Genomic DNA, 22,839 nt, shown 5'->3' with positions numbered 1-22,839 from the left:
TTGTAATGCGATCAAAACGTCGGGTGAACATATAAGGTATTCTAACCTTTAATTTCCAATCGCGATTAAGACCCGTTACATTATAGTATTATGTGTACAAGTCGCGACAGTTTAAAATCGTTAATTTAATGATCATTGCATCCTGGTTTTACAAAAACGTACGATTAAAAATTTGTCAATATGTACATACATATTTCTGACACTGACTGTACCTATAATTATACCTGTATATTGAATCGACACAAACGGCAAAAGGTTCTAGCTAAATCTATTTTCTATATTTACCACCTAATCAATGTAATTTCTGGTAATTTTGACAATTACCACCATCAGTATTTGAACTCACTAGATATAATTTAAATATATATTTAGCAATAAGAGATACTTGGAATGACCGGATTTGTTTATACTATTTCCAACAAATGCAAACACATTATGCCATAGTTCAAATATTTTACAGCTAAATATTCTATTTATTTTACTAAATGTTTAGATCATTTTGATAAACGCACAAACAGGATAAATTATAAATTTATTTTAGGAAATGTGTGGAATAGTTTTGATTAATAATAAACGCACAACTTAGATAACTCTAAAATAATTTAGTAAATATATGTTACTGTAAAAGCCCGAACGATGGTAAATCCTAAAATTTTCCGGTATAACCTAAGATTTACCAACTCGCAATGGTAAAAGTCCGAACAATTCTTTTAATTCGAACTTTTACCTATACTCACTTGATGATGTCGAGATGTCGCCGGAGCCCCGCTTCGCGGGGCTCCTCCTTCTGGGTGGTTAAAAAAAAATAACCACGAAGGCTAAGGTGGGAGCTTCGCTTCGCTCGCTCCCACCTTAGCCTTCTAACCTAACCTACCCATGTCGCTTTGCCCAAAACTCCTTCTTTATAACTATGTCACAGTATATAATTATACCGTGAAATAGTTATAAACATAGTTATGAAGGAGGATTTTTTTATATATCGTAACATAGTTTTTAAACTCTGGCTTGTTCGGACTTTTACCATTGAGAGTTGGTAAATCTTAGGTTTTACCGGAAAATCTTAGAATTTACCACAGGTCGGGCTTTTACAGTAACATATACATTCATATCAAAATCACGCTTTCACCCGATAAGAGTAAGCAGAGACTAAAAAGTGCCTTCCGTAAGCTTAGCAAAGAGAATTGGCATGTTGATTGTACATGAATAAATATTAATAAAACTTTTCCGTTACTGAGTGACTGACTGACAGACAACGCACAGCTGAAACTACTGTGCGTAGAAAGTTGAAATTTGCCATAAGGAAGTGGAAAGGATTTTTGGAAATTCTACCCCGAAGGAAGTGAATTCCGTATGGGCAAAGCCGCGGGCGGACTATATTATAATTAATATTACTATGTATTTACACCGCGTATTGAATAATCCAGCGTATCACTGGTGTACTACATTATGGATTTTTTATACTTTCGCCAGGACTGTGCACTTTGCGTACAAGCCTCTCCACAAGGATAACTATGATCCTTACAAACTCTCCATACTTCATTCACATCCATACATCACTTGAAACAGGCTGGTTACTAGGATTACGTAATACATAGTAGGTCGGGGAAAAAGTCTTTTCGCATTATAGTATGTATGAACTTGTAATAAAATCTTTTCAAAAAGCTCGATATTTGGGTACCTCATGAGCTCACTGAAAGAAACCTTACAAACCAAAATTCAGTCCAGAATATGATTAATTAACATTTTTTTTAATTACACTGGCTTGGTTAATGGACAATTTCCAGTCCAATCGAAAATATGAAACCTATAGAATATACAAACATTAGGTTGACTATTTATTTCCCGTCACAACTCTTGGGTAGGCAGGTATAAACAGGTAAATCGATTCTAGTAACTTGCACCGGTCTGATTAATGAATGAAATGAACTAAAATAAAAATATGTTTCCTGGTATGCGTGACGTATCTGGACAACGAGGTGATATATTTCTTATTCAAGGCAGTTACTTTTTTATAACATATGGTATGGTAACCTATAAAATTAAAAGTTTTTAATTTTACGAAAAGCTAACTTTAATTAACAGTTTTTAAAAGTTTCATCATTAAAATCAGTATCACCATCATCCAAATCACATAAAAAACCATCGATTACCTGTTTATACCTGCCTACCCAAGAGTTGTGACGGGAAATAAATAGTCAACCTAATGTTTGTATATTCTATAGGATTCATATTTTCGATTGGACTAGAATTTGTTCATTAACCAAGCCAGTGTAATTAAAAAAAATAAATAAAAAAAAATATTGTTAATTAATCATATTCTGGACTGAAATTTTTTAGACAACCCATTCGCAATATATTTATTGACATATTTTATTTGATAAAAAATATCTTTCATCCATTAACCAGCTCGGTGAAGGTCGTTCTTAACGGGATCTTAGACTATAATAATATTCCTTTTTAAATAAATTTATTCTAAGAATAAACTTTGTCTTAGACTAGCTATGTATCAATTCTAAGTCCAAAAAAAAGCCTTAAGCTAAGCTCAAAGCCTCGTGTGAGTAAGTGGATTCTCGTCAAAGCAGTAAGTGGGAATTGAACCCACAACGTCTTGATAGCGAGGTCTATACCTTGGCTATGTGACTACTGGGTTGAATGCAGATAATTTATAGAGACTGTATTAAAACACAGCTAAATGCAAAAATATGTAGAGGAACGCGTAGTGTTATTTACCCGTTAGTTTATGTATTTTCCTTAATTTTAGATTTTTGTGATTGTCCTCATTCATGCAAAACACTTAAAAACGGACAATGATTTTGAAGGGCTATTGCGTTATCCTCCATACACAACAGCATTTTTGCTAACGAAGATTTATACCAACATTAATTTCTACCGTACCTAAATCATTTTGCAATCGTTATGTATTTATTGTTGACTAACAGCTGTAAGGAAATTGATATTTTTGCACAAAAAAGTGCGATTGAAAATGTGACAGCGTAAACATGTTTGGTTGTTACTGTTAAAATAAATATCCGTTCATATATCATGCAAGGCATTTTGTAGGGATACTTTTCTGCTCGTACTCTAGAATAGTTAAGCTAAAATAATGCTATATTTCTTGCTAAGTAACACGTTTATTGCACAAAAAAGGCTGAACATGAACTGTAATGACGCCAAGTAAAATGCTTAACTTCCAATACAATAACGTGCGATGTAATAAACCTTTACAGATGAAACATCAATATTGTTGTGCTAGAAATAAACGGATAAAAAACTTGTAATACAATACAGCGGCAAAAATAACGAACATGTTCGCAAATAACTAGCTATAATTAAGATATCGTATTAACAAAAATAACAACTATAATATGATACCCTAAACAATGTAACAAAAAGCTTGTACAAACAAAGAAGGGGAGAATGTTTTATTTTGGGAGTATTTGTTTCTCTTCCACAGTCGCTAGTTTATTCGACTATAGATCAGGGGGTCTCGGGTTTAATTCCCGGTTCAAGTAAATTGCTTTATTGTCTTAATATTCTACTACTTTGTCAATAGATTTAAGTTAGTAGTTAGTTTAGGTATGTGCACCGTAGCTGAAAAATATTGATCTAGAACGATAAACCATATAACCATATTGTTTGTGAAACTAATTGATACTTTTTATGGTGAAAAAAAAACTGTTGTTAAACTTAAAATGACGGCCTCCGCGGCGTAGTGGTTACATTGGTAGTCATGCCACTGCCAGTGGCTCGCGAGGTCGTTCGATTCCCACACCTAACAAATATTTGTGCAATCCACAAATAGTTGTTTCGTGTCTAGTTGTTACTTTGTTTCTGTTATTTGTATGTTTGTAAAAGTCTCCGCGGCACATGAACAATTCTTAGTGCGGGAGTTGTAAAAAAATAGACTTATACACGGTCGCCTGAATCCAAACTAAGTAGAGCTTGTGTTATAGTAACCAGACAACTGATAAATATATTTATGTTGTTCTAAGTATAGCATATATCAATTAATTAACATACAAAAGAAAACAGAAGCATATTTATCACTTAAAATATCTGGCCATCATTGTTTTCTGCCTAAACTGTAAAACTATTAGGTAAAACCCCTCCCCAGGGCAAATTAAGTTCTGTGCGTGAAAGAGAGCCATACGAGTCCAGCCCATCGTGCCATCTCTTCCTATAATATATTGAGCCGCCATCTTGCTTTATTAAATACCTACAGTGTAGTCATTTGTCTGAAAAACTGTTTTAGTGTCAACAATTGTAAAGGTAGTTTAATTCTTCTTATGTTTTCTTTTTCATTTTAAAACTCTGCTAATTTATACTTATACTTATATTAAAAATGCGAATGTTTGTATGTTTAAATAGATAATTGCTGCTCAGTCACACGGAAATTGTAACACTTGATGAAACTTGGCAGTGGCTTATGTGTAAAATAATACTATAGGAACTTATATTTTTTTCTCTAAATATTTATCTCGTCTTGCGGGGACTTTTACAAACATACAAACACAAAGTACAACCAGACTCGAAGCAACTATTTGTAGATCGCACGAATAATTTTTCCGTGTGGGAATCGAACCCACGACCTCCCGGCGCAATGGTATTGTCGGCGTGGCGATCTCAACCACTGCGCAACGGAGGCAGTCAAAACTACTATGCTATAAGAATACTAGCCTTCGCCTGTAATTTTTGTCAGTGTCCATAGTTTGCACGTTTTGCTAGTACGAACGGAGCGCGAGCGAGCTAGAATTATATTGATACCTCCTAAATATAATGAGTCAACTGATATTACAGTTATAAAAAAAAATATTGTAACATTAAGATCATGGTACGTTTATGTAAAAATAATAGAATATCTAAATTTGTTAGATGACTGACGGAAGTATTGACATTATAATAAGACAAAAGTTTATGCTTTACTCTCTCCTTTGAAAACGAATAGGATAAGATCCGATACTCTTAACAGCAAGTGAGCATTACCTCCAGTCAACCGCAACTCCAAGCTCCATTTGTTATAAATTTTCCTGTAATTGTAGTTTCATATTAGTGTATGTTTCATATTTATTATTTTAAACACGCATTTTTCGTAAGATCATGTTCCTATAATTATAATTTAAGACTAAGATTCAGCTTTATGTTCATAAGAGTCAGCTTTATGTTTGTTATTGCTATATTTTATACGTTTAATTACAAATTTTTCATGTACATATATATTTAACTTGTGCCAAGATATTGTTAGAGTAAGATGGAAATAAATAAATAAAAATAAATCGACGTAGTAGTTTAAAACCCCAATATTAATTCTACGCTAGTAATAAATATATTAAAATAATAAACAAACAACTGACAGTTTTATTAACATTTCTTTTAGGTTTTTCATATAAAACATATGCGCACATGTGTTGTGGAGAAATAAACTACAGCTCAAATGGGGACGTAAGTATTAATGTACACCCAGCGGCGAGCGTAAGCCCGTATTAATTTTTGCACTCAATGCCCTGTCGACATCAGTGTCTGCATTCCATTATCAACCTCACGCAACCCCTCACTTTGAGGGATTAATTTGGGGGTGAAAGGATTGTTATTAAAACAGTGCTTTCAAATTTCATAGTTTTTAATTTATAAAATTTTATAAGCTAGGTTTATTGAATCTTAGGAGCAAGCAATTAGTTACAGTTGATATGAAATTATATTATTAATATTGAGGTAAAAGCTGCGTTTGGCTTGCTAATTGCTATCGAACCGTATTTGCAAGCGATGCATGTATACATGTAGTATGTGGCTTACATGCTCGCAGATAGCTGGTGAGCGTCGGTTTTCGTGGTCAATCAGACGGTGCATATTTACAATAACAAAACGCTGTACAACGTTTAAAGCACAAAGAGTCAGGTTGTAGTTCAACACGATACTATTTTAATAGGTCAAAACATCAAGCAAAGTTCGATTATAACAAAGTGCTTTTAAATTATTTTTAAATATAAATTGTTTCGGATATTTTTGTTTACTATTCACACGAAACTTACTTTTTTATTATTAAAAGATATAATTTGATTCCAGTGATGAATTTGTGTTGCAATATAAAGCAGTCCGTTTTCGGACGAAGCTTTCGATAACATTCAAAATATTGCTAAATAGGATGGTGTTGTTCTACATAAAGAACCAAAAGTACTCGATTAATTTAAAACGGCTTACTTTAATGCCAAGTCGTCTTTATTTCGATCGGGTTTTTAAGTTTATCTAAGATATGTAAATCGGTATAAGTGTGATATTGATTTAAAAAGTAGCAACACTAATAAATACCAATAAGAGTGTTGGCGTCACTTCCGTCAAACACGGTGAAGGGAAAATTGTGTGCTGTGCGCAGTTAAGAGTTAAATGATATTATAGTGAGAAATCTTGGTACTATTTTATCTAAGCTGTTGTTGAGACCGCGACGGCATTCGCGACCGCGTTCAACATTTCATAGAAGAGCATCGGAGAGTCGGACTTGGAAATGATTGAGGCAAGTCATTAAAACTGATTACGTCACAGTCTCTGTGGAAGCGCCGCCATTTTAATACTGTGGAGTCAGGTGTCCACTTGTGTCGTCGACGCATCCTGATCTTGCTGCGTGTCGTACCTAGCCGAGCGACGTCTTGTGATAATACTTACTAATCTTCTGCAATATTTCGGTAATTACAAACAGATAAATACTTGTTTAGAAAGCCAAAAGGCTGGGACGAAGCAAAAATGCCGGGACGGTTCTCCCGCTTCTTAAAAATTAAAAAGAAGCTAAAATTCAGACAGAAGTCTAAGAGCGATTCTAACCTTGCTCAAACGAGCGAACAGTCAACTGCGGAGTCAACATCTCAACAACTTAAAGCTACACCGTTCGATCGCTTAGAGAAGAGGGTAAGTGTATTCTCTGGTGACGATGATTACACCATCGAAGAATTCTACCATAATTTCGAGCATGCAAATGAAATATCCAGCTTCACTACTCAGGATAAGCTGATTCTGGTGAAATACTTACTCAGAGGTTCAGCTCGCCAAATACTTTGGGACTTAGGCACTGTAGATTACATGGGCTTAAAACGCGCCCTCCACGTAAGGTTCGGAGGGGAACAGACAAAGTTCTCGTCGACAGTACGTCGTTGTCGGCGTCGGAGGGCAGCGGACAGTGGCGGCGCGGGCGCAGCGGCGGATACACACAGTCGTACGATACTACACAATCTTACCAATAGACAATATTTGTTAGCTGTATTTATGACCGTAATGTTTATTTTTGTGGTGTGCTTATTCGTTATATTTTTTTTTGGATTCCTTGCATCTTATATACAAAATTTATATTTCAATGACACGGAACACAACTAGTTAAATGCCAACCATTGTATAAAGACGGCACAAGATAAGAAGTATTTTATTAAAATTGTATAGAGGAAGAGATTATTTTGTTAAAATTCTAAACGATGTAGTAAACTGTTAATTGTGCATATTAATATAAAAAATATTAGTACTATTGTCACGTTTGTACGGATGAGTAGAATGTAGCTCAGAGTTAGAGCAGTATGACTCAGATAGAGGCTTTTGAAAGTAATCTGAGTAGTTGTAAAATATTGATTATTAATTCCAGCTTTTAATGAAATATTAATTGGCATAAAACTCATTGGTCTTTGTCATTGGTAGTTTAGAGAATTAGTATTTATGGATACAAATACTCAGTTGTAGCAAATAATCTTTTAGATATTCGAGTTGTTATTCCATTTGATTAATGCTTCACTAGTGAGTTGTAGATTCTAGAGCCATATTTCTTTATAATAATATTAAATATGTGAATCTCAATTTTGTTATAAGCGGCTACTGAACAAATCACAGTTGTTTCTTGCGCAACAAGTAGAGCAAAAGCGAAAATATTGTTATCTTCATTCACTCTAGTTAGTCTTTGTGTGGAAGCCCCCTTAACCAACAGCAGTTAACCGCGGGATTGTTTAGCAGCGCGGTTATAATTTAACCGCCGCTTAGCAGTCATAGCGATTGCATACTAAACTGCAACCGCGCGGCTAACCGCTCCTGCGGTAAAACGCTAGTGGGTAAGGGGGCTTAATGTCGGAAGAGCCCTTTGCAATTTGCACTTGTATGGTACAGATTTGCTTGTCAGTGTAGATTTGTATCAGACAGTCAGCTGTCTGTCATTAAGCCTAATTATATTGTCACGCATTCGTTCCCGCGTGAGTGCAAATGGATAGGGCTCTTAGTTATAACAATGTTACTAAAAGGTTATTTTGCTTTATGCTTGGCGCAATTCTGAATTGTTTTGGTATTGTGTTTTTAAATTGATAATTATGTATTATATGCGAGTGTATTTTCTAATAATATTTGCAAGTTTAAAAAGTTTTTCATTGTATTAATGTTGGATTTTAATTGTTGTAACATATTTGACTATGTATAATAAGTGTATTTAGAATTTAGAACAAAAAAATACAAAATAACAAAAAAAAAATTATAATGTAGTGTTAAATGTGTAATAGAAAAAAATAATAAAAAAACATTTAAAAAAAATGTGATTAGTTAATACTTAAAAATACATTGTTCTAACATTTACAGTTTAATAGTTCTAAAAATATGTGTACTTAAAAAATAGACTTTCTTGTATCTAATTTTAGTTACAATATGATTGTATAAAAAAATTATAACGCGTAGTAAAATTTACGTAGTTGCTTAACTATAATATAATAATATTTATTGTTGTCAAAATCATATTTCTCTTATTGCAATCTGCTTGTTTAATAAATAAATATAGTTCATTCCTCAATTTGTTGTTTCATTATGAAAATATTTTTGAAAGATTTTAATCTCTTGCGACTTGTACACATATTATAATGCAACGGTTCTAAATTAAAGGTTAGTTTACCTTATTTGGTTAACTACCAAATAAGGTATTCTAACCTTTTATTTTCAATCGCATTTAAGACCCCATGCAATATAATATTTTCTTTTAACATTGATTTATTATTTTATTTTTAAGAACTATTATTTGCGACGTGCGTTTTTTTTATAATTTTATACTATTGCATTGCTCTTGCTGGTTGGGTATGTTTTTTATTATCTTGAAAAAATATTTAAATAAGCCTAATTTTATTTTAACTGTGAGAGCGACCTATTTTATGTTTGTTTCTTTGTTTATAACCATATACATAATACACCACACACAACATAAATAAATAAATTTATGTCTGAGCGTTACTTCTCTTATTATTTAACTTTGGCGGGTGCTTTCATAGCAATGTAACATTCAGAATAACATGTCGTTCTCTCCTTTCCCATTCGGTTATCAAAAGAACTTTAAAAGTTTCTAAACAAGTTATTTCTTACTCTGTATAATTTATACTTCTTGAATGCGATGTATATGTTACTGTAAGAGCCCGAACTGTGGTAAATCCTAAGATTTTCCGGTAAAACCTAAGATTTACCAAATCTCAATGGTAAATAAATTAAAGCAGTAAATATATATTAAGGTTTTTAATATATTAACTGCTTAGTAAACTTCATATTTAGTGAAATATGAAGCTTACTAAGCAGTTAACTGCTTAGTATACTTCATATTTCACTAAATATGAAGTTTACTAAGCAGTTAATATATTAAAAACAAAGAAACCCAAGCTTTGTCATTGCCAAATTAAGAATATAATAAATGAATGATAACCATTATACCTCTAACGGTCAGATCACACTCATCACACTCACACACTCACTCACAAACTCATCACACTCACTTTAACACAAAATACTGTCAAAACAACGTATAATGTTTCACATTTACATTAACTTAGAACAAGTTTCACACAAAGGCGTCCAACTTATTTTATTTTATTAATTTAAAAGTTTATCTGTAGGTACGTTGAGAATTTAGTATAAAAAACCCAAAGAAAAATATTTGTAATATATTTAAGACAAATTATTTTCATTCCAACTAAAATTAAGAAAATACAAGAAAAATATATCAAATGAAAATGTCTAACACATTTCCTTCCTCTATTTCAATATTAAGTACTAACAAACATATTGTAAACTAAATACGCGGTAAAGTTGACTACAGAAAAACTACAAACGTATCAATAAACTCTGCTAAAGGGGTGTGTACTGTATGTGGAGGGTTACATTTGTAAATGTCCAAAGCTAAAATCATGAGTTTTTATTGGTTACCGGTACACGGAAGTATACTGCAGGGAAAAAGGGTCCGTAGTACTTGGCGGGCACAGCGCGTCGCGCGTTAGTTAGCCTCCCGACGTTGCGCGCGAATCACGCCGACAGACGGCCAGTAATCAATAAATCAATTGCCCATCCCCGGCACGTGGTACTAACTTAAAGTAACGTGTAATCGCTTAAAATGAGCCGTAGTTTTGATTTCAAGTTGATTAAAACGGTGGAGCCCTTTCCGTGCCTATGGAATGACAGGTGCAGGGAGTATAAGAATAAAACGTTGCGTCTAGAAGCATGGGAGAGAGTGTGCGCTCAGATGGATGATGGCTATTCTTACTTGCCTCGAAATGCCCAGTTAGAAATGAGTAAGTCTTGTTTTCATTCTCTAACTATATTTTTAAATCTCACCTTTTAATTTCTTGACTAATATTTTATAAATTATATTTTTAATTATATTATATTTTACAAAATATTTGTAGTATTGTATTGTAATACAAGGCTGCGTATTTACCAGTAGTTCTGTTTGCTAATAATAGTCCTAAATATGAAAGATGGAATTCTCAATAATATTTAGATGAGTTATACGGAACTTAACTTATAAAACATTTTCTTTTTCAGTCGCATCAATGAAAACGAAATGGCTTATAATTAAGAATATATATGTAAATATATTAAAAATAACGTATGTGATGGAGCCACTAAAATACAAATATCTGCAGAATCTAAAATTTTTAGACGTAACCGACGAAGTGCGGAACATCCAAGTAGTAGATGTAGATGACGGCGACTCAAGTACGGCGAGCGCAGAAGAATATAGGAAATTACTCCACGCCGACCAGACGCCTAAACCAGATCCCAAATATAGAGAAGAAAAACTTTTTTTCCATTCGTTTCTACCGTATGTGAGAAACATGACAGAAACAGACAAACTGAATTTCCATAAGTATATGCTAATAGCAGTTACAAAAATAATGGATGGTACGGCAGACGAGGAAATGACAACCAGGTCGACAGGGACGTCGCCTATACCTGAAACGAGTGGCATGGCCAGTATAAGTCAAGACATGGCCAGTACCAGTCGGGACATGGCCAGTACCAGTCGGGACCTACCCAGCACAAGTGGGTACGTTGGTGAGTCAAGGCCTTCAACGTCATCGGCATCGACAAGTCAGGAGATACCAGATAATGACACTGAGATACTTTTACTATCACCTGATGAGGGACGCGAGGAGAGTCCTCCTTGCAAAATAATTAAGGTTGATGACAACAAGACAAAAGTACAACCGAAAGACACTTCTGAAGTAAAAGTGACAAAAGATTAAAACAACCATTAACAACTCGTATTTCTACATTAAACATTTTATCAATTTTACTATTACTGTCTAATATTCCATTGTAAGTCTAACTTTTATTAATATCAAATAACAATATAATGAAACATTTTCAATTTCAATTTTTAAATCTAAGTACTTACTGTCTAACTAATCTATTTATTGTATCGTATATTAATTATAAAATTAATGTTCCTTGTCATTCACATGGTAATATCAATGTTTTTTCATGAATGTTTCGTAGCTTAGTGTAAAGGGTGCTTTCCTTCGGCCCGCTGTCTTTGCCTGCGGGCTTGGGTTCGGCTTCCACCCGAATGAAATATATTTTGGATGAACATTAGTTCGGTGCGGAAACGATTGGTTAGTGATTGTTATTTATTCTTAACAATTGCCAATTAATGTTAGTGTAATGTCATATCTTAATCAATATAACAGAATTGTAACAATTCTATAGATTTAAGTGAATGCAATTATGAATCATTCGTATTATTTATGACACGTAAATGTCAAAAAACCTTTCTGATAAGTCTGACAGATGTATGAAAAATATGTTTAGGCCAGTCCATAATTCTCTGTGTTGTCAAAATATTTTATTAGTTTATATCTGTCATGTGTCGATATTTTTTATAATTTTGAGACCATTTACAATGATTTTTAAATTATTTCTGTATACTAGTTTTAAATTTTCCGAATAGTACTTATTAATCGAAATAGCCGTAGTTTTTTACAATATTGATAAATATATTCCTTCTCTGAATGTAGTTTGACACAAATAAAAATAAAAATGTATATCAGCGTTTAATTTCTTACCCAATGTGTAAAACATGTAACACATAACACAATAACACACACACACATTAACATTTTCTAAACATTGATGACTGAAAAACCAGTTTCTAAATGTTTAAAATACAATTTCCAGTTCCCTTAAAGGGTTTTAAATTTGTTAATAGCAATTCAATTACACTAAATTTTCTTCATCTGTCCTTAAAGACTCAGCAGCAACAAGTTTACAGTCCCATGAGTGAGGTCCAACATACTTAAATAATTTAAGCCAAAACACTATTTCTAAAAGCAATCGCTGTATGAGAATTTATACTAGCTTTTCCAGTAAAATTACAAGAATTATCTTCTATTCAAAAATGGTAAGTTTTACTGAAATTAAGAAGCAACTTAACCACACTACTCTTAGCTAAATATCTTTAACAAGTTTTTAATCCGATTTTTATTTCACACATAAGTATAAAAATCTTTGAACAAGTAGTTTATATTCTAAAATCTAGGATTTCATTTGTTATAGAGACATATTTATTTCTTATTTGAGCACAATATTAGCCTCTGATCTTAATTTTTGATACCTGAATAATTTTATAAAGATTGAACTAAATTATACAAGTGTAGGAGGCAGTATTGTTCAGTAGGGCGTATTCTGCTCTGATGTCTTGAATATTATAGCACATTGCATCAAGAATGTATACAGTTCCAAAATGGATAGAAAGGGATGTTTGACATTGTTGTTGGCATGTGACATGAAATACTGTAACCAACATTAGTTCTCTAAGACAAAAGCTGTGTGTTAACACAGCTTAGATGGTCTAGGTGAATTTCAAACGTACACTAAATTAATATTATATTGGGCAGAATGTGTAAGTATTTTACCTCTATATAGTGCTCTATTCATTCATAAAGTATTTTTGCTACAAACTATGAATCATTGAACATTGAACCATATTCTAATAGTTATTACCAAATAATTAAATCTAATGTAGTCCTTTCTCCTGAATCATTATTTGTATTGATGAAAACTGTTTTTAATTCTATCAGAAAGTTTTCGAGTTAATGGTGTATTACACTGACTCTCAAAAGATTTTTCAATGTATATAGATAAATATTTAAATAGTTCATAGTAGAACAGTTCTTAGATTTTTGAGTAAGAAGAAATTTCTATTAAATAATCATCTATAGTAGTCATTATTTTAGACTATTGCCTTATGAAAAGAGCTAGCAAGAAACTCACGTAGACCATTTTAAATTAGTTTTGAAAACAATAAAATGTTTTTTTTTATTATAAGACAAGTTAGTCTTTATGTCCCTAATATTGATAAATCATTATTTAATTCATAAATACACGTACTTTCTTATCCGAATATTTTTCTCTTAAGCCATCTTTTTTGCTAATTAATTGGGGTGGTCCCCTAAATGCTATCTCAATGCAATTACTACTGTACAGAAAAGATAATGCTCTGAGTGTGTATGTGTGTATCTTTTTATAACAGGGGGACTTAGCTCATTTTTGCAAGTCAGTATGGGTTATGCTCTAAGCATTGCAAACTAACCCTTTTGAATGCGCTTCATTCATTAAGTTAGTTAATATATTTGAAATGTGCTACATTTGATGCATCGATGTAAATGATTATTCAATATCCTCGACATCTTCGCTGTGATGAACTTGACGTTAATATTGCTAACGAATGCTCGCTTTATATTGAGTTAGTTGGCGACACTTTAAGGAAATGATGTTATGTAAAACAATTAGCATGTGAAGTCGTCTTATGTGCTAGAGACGGTAACACAAACCATCAATGCCTTTATTCCTATTGAATGGAGAAAATGTCTAAATCTACCTGAGAAGAAATCCCATTTCTCATTGACCATAAATAATAATAAAGGCACCTATAGTCAGTTGTCTCACCGTTCGGTTAATGAACTGTGGGTTAAGGAAACGTGGGCGCGCTCATTCCATAGATGGCAAACCGCAGGTATAGTAGTATTTAAGTTGGGCGCCTCCGTGCTTCGGAGGGCACGTTAAAAGTCGGTCTCGGTTGTTGTCAAGTAAGACAGTTGAATCAAGTGAAAAACCTTTTAGGCAGGATGAACAACTTTGACACCAGGTTGACCACTAACCATACAATAAGAAAAAGAAGAATATTAATTAAAAAATATATATATACTTCTAAAATAGCTTGATCATATTATTATATTTTTTCGTATATATTTAGAAAGCCTAAGACAAAACAAACAACAATCCAACAAATTGCCAATGATCTATCATTAACAATTTGTTAAATCCTTAGATGAGAAATAAAATGAGTATGCATAACTACTGACTGACTGATTCTTCCAGCCAGGTTCACGCCAATGTCATAGATAACATCATAACTAGATGTATAAAAGAAATATCGATTAAAGTTCGCTATTTAGCTGGGGGTAGGCAGAGACGCGACAGCGGCGGCGGTGCGGGGAGCTGCGTGGCAGACGCGGCAACCCCGGGGACCTGCGCGGCACCCACGGCAACGCGAGACAAGCCGCGCGTATACATACATATAGAGCTGTTTAACAATATGTAATTTGGATGTAAGCGAGCCGATCAATTCGATACCGTTGTCGTTTTTACGTCCTATTTAGTTAACCTTTAACCGCCCGACTTTTTATCAGTAGGCGTGCTCCCAGCGCCCGGCACATTGAATCGAACAATAAATACCTACAACAAATAGGGTTGTTGTAGGTAAATTTTTCGATGTCGATATTTCGCTATAATAATGATATTTGTAGTTACGAGCTTGGTAAACTAACAACTACGTACATATTTACCTACTACTGTATACTCTATGAACATATCCGACATTTTTTGTAAGCAAATAAAACATCAATCGATTTAAAAAAATATAATAATAATAATATAAGTTAATATCAAATTCTTCGTCTGACACAACTTCGTCATCGTCATCACCTTCTAGAATTCTTATTAATTCTTCTGCAGTCGTCATGGTAAATATCAATTTGTAAACACAAACGTAAAACTTACTAATTTATATCACAAAAACACGCGCAACACTAATGGAAAATTCCATACGGCTCAACTCGGTTGTGACGTCATGAACGGTCGTGTTTATCCGACGCAGGCGCTGACGATACTGGCGAAAAGAACACAGTCAAGGGATGGGAATTCGCCTTCATAGTTGTCGATACAAAAATAACTAAATCGCTAATTTCTTACATAAATATAGATTTACACAGAAAAAAAATAACACGTTATTAAATAACAATTACTTAATGTACTTTTTTATTTAATAACTTGGTATTTAATATAATATTTTTGTTTATGCATATTCCATGACTTATAAATTCTAACATTATGTCTCATCACTACTGTCGGATAAATACGACATAGGCGTTCGAAGTTTATTTCACTTTCTCCGGGATAATATTAGTAAATTTACCTTAATTGAAATAGTATTTTATTTTGTTTCTTGATATAGTAAATCTGAATTATAACACAAAATAAAAGGTTGAATAGATAAACTTTAGAAAAAGATATGTATTTTAGGCTAAAACATCGTAATACGTTCAGAAATTGGATATAATATAATGCACAGGGTTTTGTGTCGGATAAATCCGACACAGGCGGAATAAGCCCGAATTTTTTTGTCGGATAAATCCGACTCAGGCGGTGAAAAGATTAAGTGCCAAAAAAAGTTGTTGCTAAGTTGGGAAGTTTTTGAAATATACGATTCAAAGAATCTAAAATAAAATCAAATAGAAATAGTAGTATATGTATTATAAATTTACCGCCTGTTCGGAAGGAGGGAAACAGGCAGAGAAGAAAATGGGAAAATAATATTTCTTGTTATTAGCAATGATAACCAGACAGATGCTTTCTAACAATCATTACACAAAAATGAAAAGTACATAAAACAAAACATAATTTAATATCCGTTTGTTGTAACGGCGTAGCACGTTTCGTAGACGGCGTAGCAGTAGCTACGCGAACAACGGAATATTTTTTTCAGGCACACACTTAATAAACTTTTACTACCTTGTTAGTTAAGTGAGACATTACAAAAGAGCAGCTACACTTTGTGTAGACCCTTCCGTCAGTTCAGTTCAGTCCCTTCTTTATTTTAGGTGATCTTTAAAAAAAATTATAAGTTCACATTGAATATTTTGCCTGGATAAAGATTAGATAATTGGCTGGAAAAAGTGATAATTAAAGAGTTAATTATGACACAAAGTACGAATTTAATATTGTAAGTTTAAAACAATTTTTTTGTGTCGGCATAAGATATTTTTTGAGGCTACTGATCATTTTTTGCCTCAGGCACGCAGTAGATTAAAAACTAGCCTACGTTTGATCGCAGGTCTTTAACTATCCTAAATCATTATCCCTAGTTTTTATCAGAGATAAACGAAAAAAATCAGAACCATTTTCGGAGTTCCTAAATTATTATAAATCATTTATATAACTATATTCTGTTTTTTTTTTATATCTATTATACAATATAAATCTAAAATAATCAAAACAGAATAGAACTCGAAAACAAAAATAAATAAAAAACAAATAAACATACTTTTTCTTACTTTAACACGCAAGCATTATTTAAAAGATCAATCAAATCGAACTATCCCCTCAGCATCAATAAAGCAAGCTTAAAGCATTAAAGACCTGGTTTCAATGCATTACAAGTTGTTCCTATTGCGCCGCAGTTTACGATGACAAGGTCCCAACACGGCGGCAGTCCACCCCTTAGAGCATTTCTCTCTGAATTTATAGCTAGCTATCTTTCGCTCACCGATCGACATGTATACCGTCGATTAGGGAAGCCTTATATTAACAGGGGTCGTTTGCTTTTTAAAGGATTTATTCGGCAGTCAGGAGATCAAAGAGATTATTAATTTTTAATTTTGTGAAGACTTGTTTACTGGTTTCACACGAAGAGCCGAGAATTTTGCTCGAAGTAATGACGAAAGAGTTGCGTACGCTTTGCGCCTTTAAGCAATAAGTTTTACGGTCATAAATAGATCTTTACTTAAATTGAAATGACACTATCAATACGAGTAATGGAACATAAGACTGATAATGATTCTCATACTATTAGTATGCCGAGTGCCAAGTGTGTGCACAATACACAGGTACATCCTTACTCTCATAGCCCGATGGGACGGCTAAACCGAGACGACCAGTGAGAGATCAGGCAGGACCAACGATCTTTCTGAACTTCCTAACTCCGGGCAATCTCTGAGAAATTCTTAACAGAAAAACTCAGGACTGTTTGATCCGACCTAGGATGCAAATTCGAGACTCTTGTAGTCGCATATACTACCGACCGCATCACAGAGACATTGGTATACACAGCAGCGCAGTAGTAATTAACAAAGGATATTGAAATAGTCAATTTCCCGTCCATCGTGATTGCTTCAGAATAGCATTTTGGTAGTGTATTCATCAAAACGTCTGTTAGTTGTCTGTTAGCTGTCTGTGTGTTACTTTTGTGCCTGGATTTTGCAATTGAATCTGCTGTCTATTCCGCGCAGTTTGAAATGATTGTAGACTTACAATAGTGGATACTGGATATGGCATACTTTTTACTGCCCGAAGCACTAAAATAATCGACACCATAATCCTCCACCATTTACAAACCTGTTTTAATAAAAAATCTACTAAAACAAAAAGTATTCTTATTAAACTTCTACGAGTTTTCTAGCAAATCCCCTAAACGTTTGTTGTTGTAAATAATTCACCTACAACGACTCGTGTCTTCATAAAACGCGTTACATTGTCGCGTCATGAAACACATGAAACTGCCGCTAAGCCTTAGTTCCCATACCGGCCATAAAACTAGACCTTGTACACACTGTAGTGAAAGGAAAGTGTAACCTTCACTGATCCTGAAGTGCTAGGTCAAACGGTCGTAAACGTTTCAGCCATACTTTCAATGCAACTTTTTAGTTTTCACAAGGGATCTGAGTTTTATTTTATTTCATCACTAGCTGACCCGCGCAACTTCGCTTGCGTCACATAAGAGAGAATGGGTCAGAATTTTCCATGTTTTTGTAACACTTTTTACTGTTACCTACTCTGCTCCTATTGGTCGTAGCGTGATGATATAAAATATGCTTTTTTTTCACGAAAAATAATTTATATCTCATAATAATATAACGAAGTCGCGCTAAGGCATATCCGCCATTAAAACAGTTGCCATGACAACGGAATTTTGTTATTTCAATGTCATTATAATATTGACTATTCGCGACTTAGTTCGCCACTTGAATTTTCCCGGGAAATGCGTCATTTTCCCGGGGTAAAAAGTAGCCTATGTCCTTTCTCGGGTATCAAAATATATCCATACCAAATTTCATGCAAATTGGTTCAGTAGTTTAGGCGTGATTGAGTAGCAGACAGACAGACAGACAGACAGACAGACAGAGTTACTTTCACATTTATAATATTAGTATGGATGTGGTTAGTGGTCAACCTCGGGACGAAATGTTTAGGCAGCCCGAAAGACTTTTTTAACATTTGGCTTAACAACCGTTATTTTAGAGACTGGGACCAACTTTTACAAAGCACGTGCCCTCCGAAGCAGTAGACGTTTAGTTCATATACCACTATGTGGTTACTCATCTGTGAATTCCGGTTATGATTTTGGCGTATGATAAATTCACAAAACCGTACGATTCATTCCGTCCGGCAAACAACCGCGAAAAAACTGTAAAAACAGAGTATTGAATATAAAAATCACGACCTTTTAAAACCCTACATTTATTTGTGGCACCCGTTATCGAGAGCATGGCTTTGAGAACCAGTGACTAAACGTAAGGCTAGTACTAGCGATATTTGAATGGGAACGTGCATTGAGAACCACTCAAGTATTCCTTCATTCAGAGCGGGGCGTAATTGGTATACTAATATGTTTCTTTTAGGGAAGTATACATTAGAGATGCATAGCACGACATCACTCTGTTAAAGCCGAACAGTTACACCTGAATATATGCATGCCACGCAAGTGTTACACCACTAACTTTTCAATAGCTTTAAACTTAGGCTAGGGTGAAAAGAAATGTCGTTAGTCACTCTGCGTGCCTGAAATGTCCCAGAGGTCACACAATAGTTAAATTATATATTTTTGTCTTCGCTAGATAAAAAAATAATGAATTGAGCGAAATAACTCATAATTAATTGTCTATATAAAAATGATTATCCATAAACTCTAGAATCATTTTTCTTTTATCAAATCAGATATATGACCACTTACAATACAAGGACAGTTTAGTTACCTTAGAGCAGAACTTTGGTTACTAAAGCTATTATTTGCATCCCTCTAATTAAAAGGTAATTAGAGGGATGCAAATAGGAGATTGTAGTGATGATACTATAAATAATAATTGTCAAAAGCAACGTCGAACGTTCGCAGATATGTTTATCTCAACTGTACGCTCATGCATCAGGGCCTTTGGTCTAGGAAAGGTTCTAGTCTTCAAAGGAAACTCCTAGTTATTACGTCAAAGAGATAGTTTATATTTCAGGTATCAAATGGGGACAAACTTCCTAGATAAGTAAAGAGTTTGCGGTGTTCAATAGTACTTAGTTTGATTAAAACTATCTGCTGTAAAACATTCAATTAATTAGGTATGTGGGAAACTAGCAGCGTAGGAAGACATGTGACAAGATGGGTTGATAACAGTGAAGTGAGTGAAGTTTGTAGACAGCGACAAGAGTGACACAAAATAGAATTGACTGGTTCAGTTACTTACTTTTATTTCAATAAGTCATATCGTAACGCGACCATTACCTCCTGCGACTAAATCACAAGACTTCTAAATTTTGGCGCGAGCAGCGACTTGCGCCAAGGTTTTTCTTCTAACCACGTTTTGTTTCTTACCTAAATATCAACTTACAGACAAAATGGATATCGAACGAAAGTTAACAAAAAAATATTTAAGAGTTAAAGTTAAGTCAAATTTCCACATTGTGGCAGTGTATTGGCTAGTAATTTAGTTATACCACCTCTAAATAAATATCAGTTTTATGATCTGTTTTTTACTGCCTACATTTTTATCTTTTTTTCTAAATCGGATAGTTTATATGTAATTTTTCCACAAGCCGTAAAACTAGACTCTACTAGATTCTACCCCTATCAATATTGGACAAAGTAAACACCCCTGCAGTGGCCGTGCATTCAATCTATAGATAAAATCTGCAATAACGCGACCCTTCAAGTTTCATTAAATCTGTGACGTAGGTATCTTCCACCCCTTGGCCGCTGTAATTATGTCCGTTCATGGAGCTCTCATCTATACTAATATTATAAAGCTGAAGAGTTTGTTTGTTTGTTTGTTTGTTTGAACGCGCTAATCTCGGGAACTACTAGTCCGATTTGAAAAATTCTTTCAGTGTTAGATAGCCCATTTATCGAGGAAGGCTATAGGCTATATATCATCACGCTACGACCAATAGCAGCAGAGTAATAGTAAATATGTTACAAAAACGGGGAAAATTATGATTATCTTAAGTGACGCATGCGAAGTTGCGCGGGTCAGCTAGTTATGAATATGTAGGTAGAGAGCATTCAATTAAGCCGCCCCCGAATTTCACGGTCGGTGAAAACAACTCACTCATTATGGAGAATTATTTTGTGTTAGGATTCCGATACTAATGATGTGTTTGAGTTTTCAATGTTACGACTGTAGGTATAAAATGATACATGTCTTTCTTTTGCCTATGACTTCGACAGCGAGAAAAGATTAAGATCCAATTTCACCACTTCTAAATAACTATCAAATAGTTTTTGACGTGGAATCTTGACAATGAGTCACACCAGCACATCAAAAAATGACTATTAAACATACTGCATTTAATTTGTGTACTTATGCTGATAATAATAGTTTTTGTTTTATCAAAATCGGGTCAAAATTACCGAAGTTACAGCGTTATAAAGTTTCATTGCTTTTTTAAATTTGCGTTGCTTCGCGCGCTATGCGCTGACGTCACGTCGCGACAGACACGCTTGTTCGACTGCGGATGATACGGAGTTTTGATTTGAAAAGTGATTTGCATTTAATATTTAAAGAGTCTGTGTATGTGTATGTGTTATAAATTGATTAGGACATTATTCTAATTGTATTAATAAAGCGCGATGGAAGAAGGTTTTGTAAAAGGACAGTCGGATAACCTACCAAAAGTCGATATTTTTATGGACTCGTATACTACTAATAATATTTTTGTGTGTAGTTAACAATTAAATTGAAAGTTTGTTACAACTGGCATTACAAATAATGAGTGTTACGTACCTACCAAGTGTAAATTTGGAAAACGTAGTTTTAAAATAATATTATAATATAAATGTTTGTCACCCCTGCCTCTGACTTTAGTCAGGTTGATGGCTATCATATGAACGCATGAATCTACTCTGTAGGTAGTCTTATAATATGTTTGGGTGTGTAATGAGAACTTTTAATTAAACTAACATTTTAAAACATGTTTTGTTATTATTACATATTTTAATAAACATGGGTTCTTTTTTCAAAACAAAAAACCAACGCCAACTCAACCGCCGCGCTCGGCTCGTGAAGTCATTGAACTGCTCATTAAATAGTATCAACTGTTTAGTAGAAGTTCATTGCTAGGTAGGTATGAACATGATATGGCATCACATATTTGACACATGATTGATCTTCAGGAAGTGTTCAAAAGGCAATAAACTTCTATTTAACAGTTGCGCTTGACAGTATCTGAACCGGGCTTTAAGTTTTAGATTAGGTGTCTTTTGCAAAAATATAAAACAGTTTTGTATGTAGGTATATATAATGAAAACAATATTTACGTCGAAATGATCTTCACAACAATGGACGTGACTCGTGTCTGTGAGAGGATCTGCTCTCTTCATAACCTTTAACCACTTTTTTCGCACATTTTTTATCTAATGGTACAGAAAAAAACAATTTTTGGGGTGTTTTTTCACTGGAGTTATAATTTATAATTTATTTATTTGTCCACTATAAACAAAACAAGTTATTTAAAGCGAAACCGAGAGAGCGCAACGAGCCTATGTAGGTATCGGCAAGTACTGACGAAATAGCTGTGTCGCGAGATGACGTCACACGTCCGTGCGGCCGCTTCGCCGGAGTTTGGCGCGAAGGCCATACTTTGACGTTTAATATCTCGGCCATTTTAAAAACAGATTTTTTGTCCTTGAAGTACCTAGTTTTTAAATATGCTCATTAGGGTGTTTCACTTACTAAGGCAAAAAATTTAATGTATTATTTTTCTAGACTTTGCTCGCCTTTCAGATCTCAGTCATGTAAAAGGTATGTATACCAAATTTCAAGCCGTTTGGATAATATTTAGGGGTTGCACACTTTGGTCACTTTTGAAAATGTATGAAAAATACTCAACTATCAATATTCATCACGTTTATTAAAAAAAATTGAAATCAAAACTCTAAATAATAATATTCTTTGAATACTAAAATTAATATACATTGTGACAGACGATAAACAATACGCATCAAACAATTTTATGAGATGGTAGCTCAGCTTTAGTTCACTT

General features: G+C 33.8%; 1 protein-coding gene across 1 annotated transcript; it reads left to right on the top strand.

Moving 5' to 3' along the window:
• Positions 1 to 10,239: 10,239 nt before the first annotated feature.
• On the top strand, positions 10,240 to 11,557 carry LOC142986726 (uncharacterized). The gene is made up of 2 exons (XM_076135338.1): positions 10,240 to 10,547; positions 10,801 to 11,557. The coding sequence occupies exons 1-2, from the start codon at positions 10,370 to 10,372 to the stop codon at positions 11,502 to 11,504; spliced, it is 882 nt and encodes a 293-aa protein (XP_075991453.1). The 5' UTR covers positions 10,240 to 10,369; the 3' UTR covers positions 11,505 to 11,557.
• Positions 11,558 to 22,839: the final 11,282 nt, after the last annotated feature.

Source organism: Anticarsia gemmatalis, chromosome Z (genome assembly GCF_050436995.1).
Source record: "Anticarsia gemmatalis isolate Benzon Research Colony breed Stoneville strain chromosome Z, ilAntGemm2 primary, whole genome shotgun sequence".
Taxonomy (NCBI): Eukaryota; Metazoa; Arthropoda; class Insecta; order Lepidoptera; family Erebidae; genus Anticarsia; species Anticarsia gemmatalis.
This window is presented reverse-complemented; position numbering and strand designations above follow the sequence as displayed.

Bases quoted from the DNA above. Each gene is read 5' to 3' on its own strand.
- LOC142986726 (XM_076135338.1), top strand. From the start codon at position 10,370: ATGAGCCGTAGTTTTGATTTCAAGTTGATTAAAACGGTGGAGCCCTTT. The intron at 10,548-10,800 runs GTAAGTCTTGTT...TTTCTTTTTCAG, and splicing joins AAATGCCCAGTTAGAAATGA to TCGCATCAATGAAAACGAAA.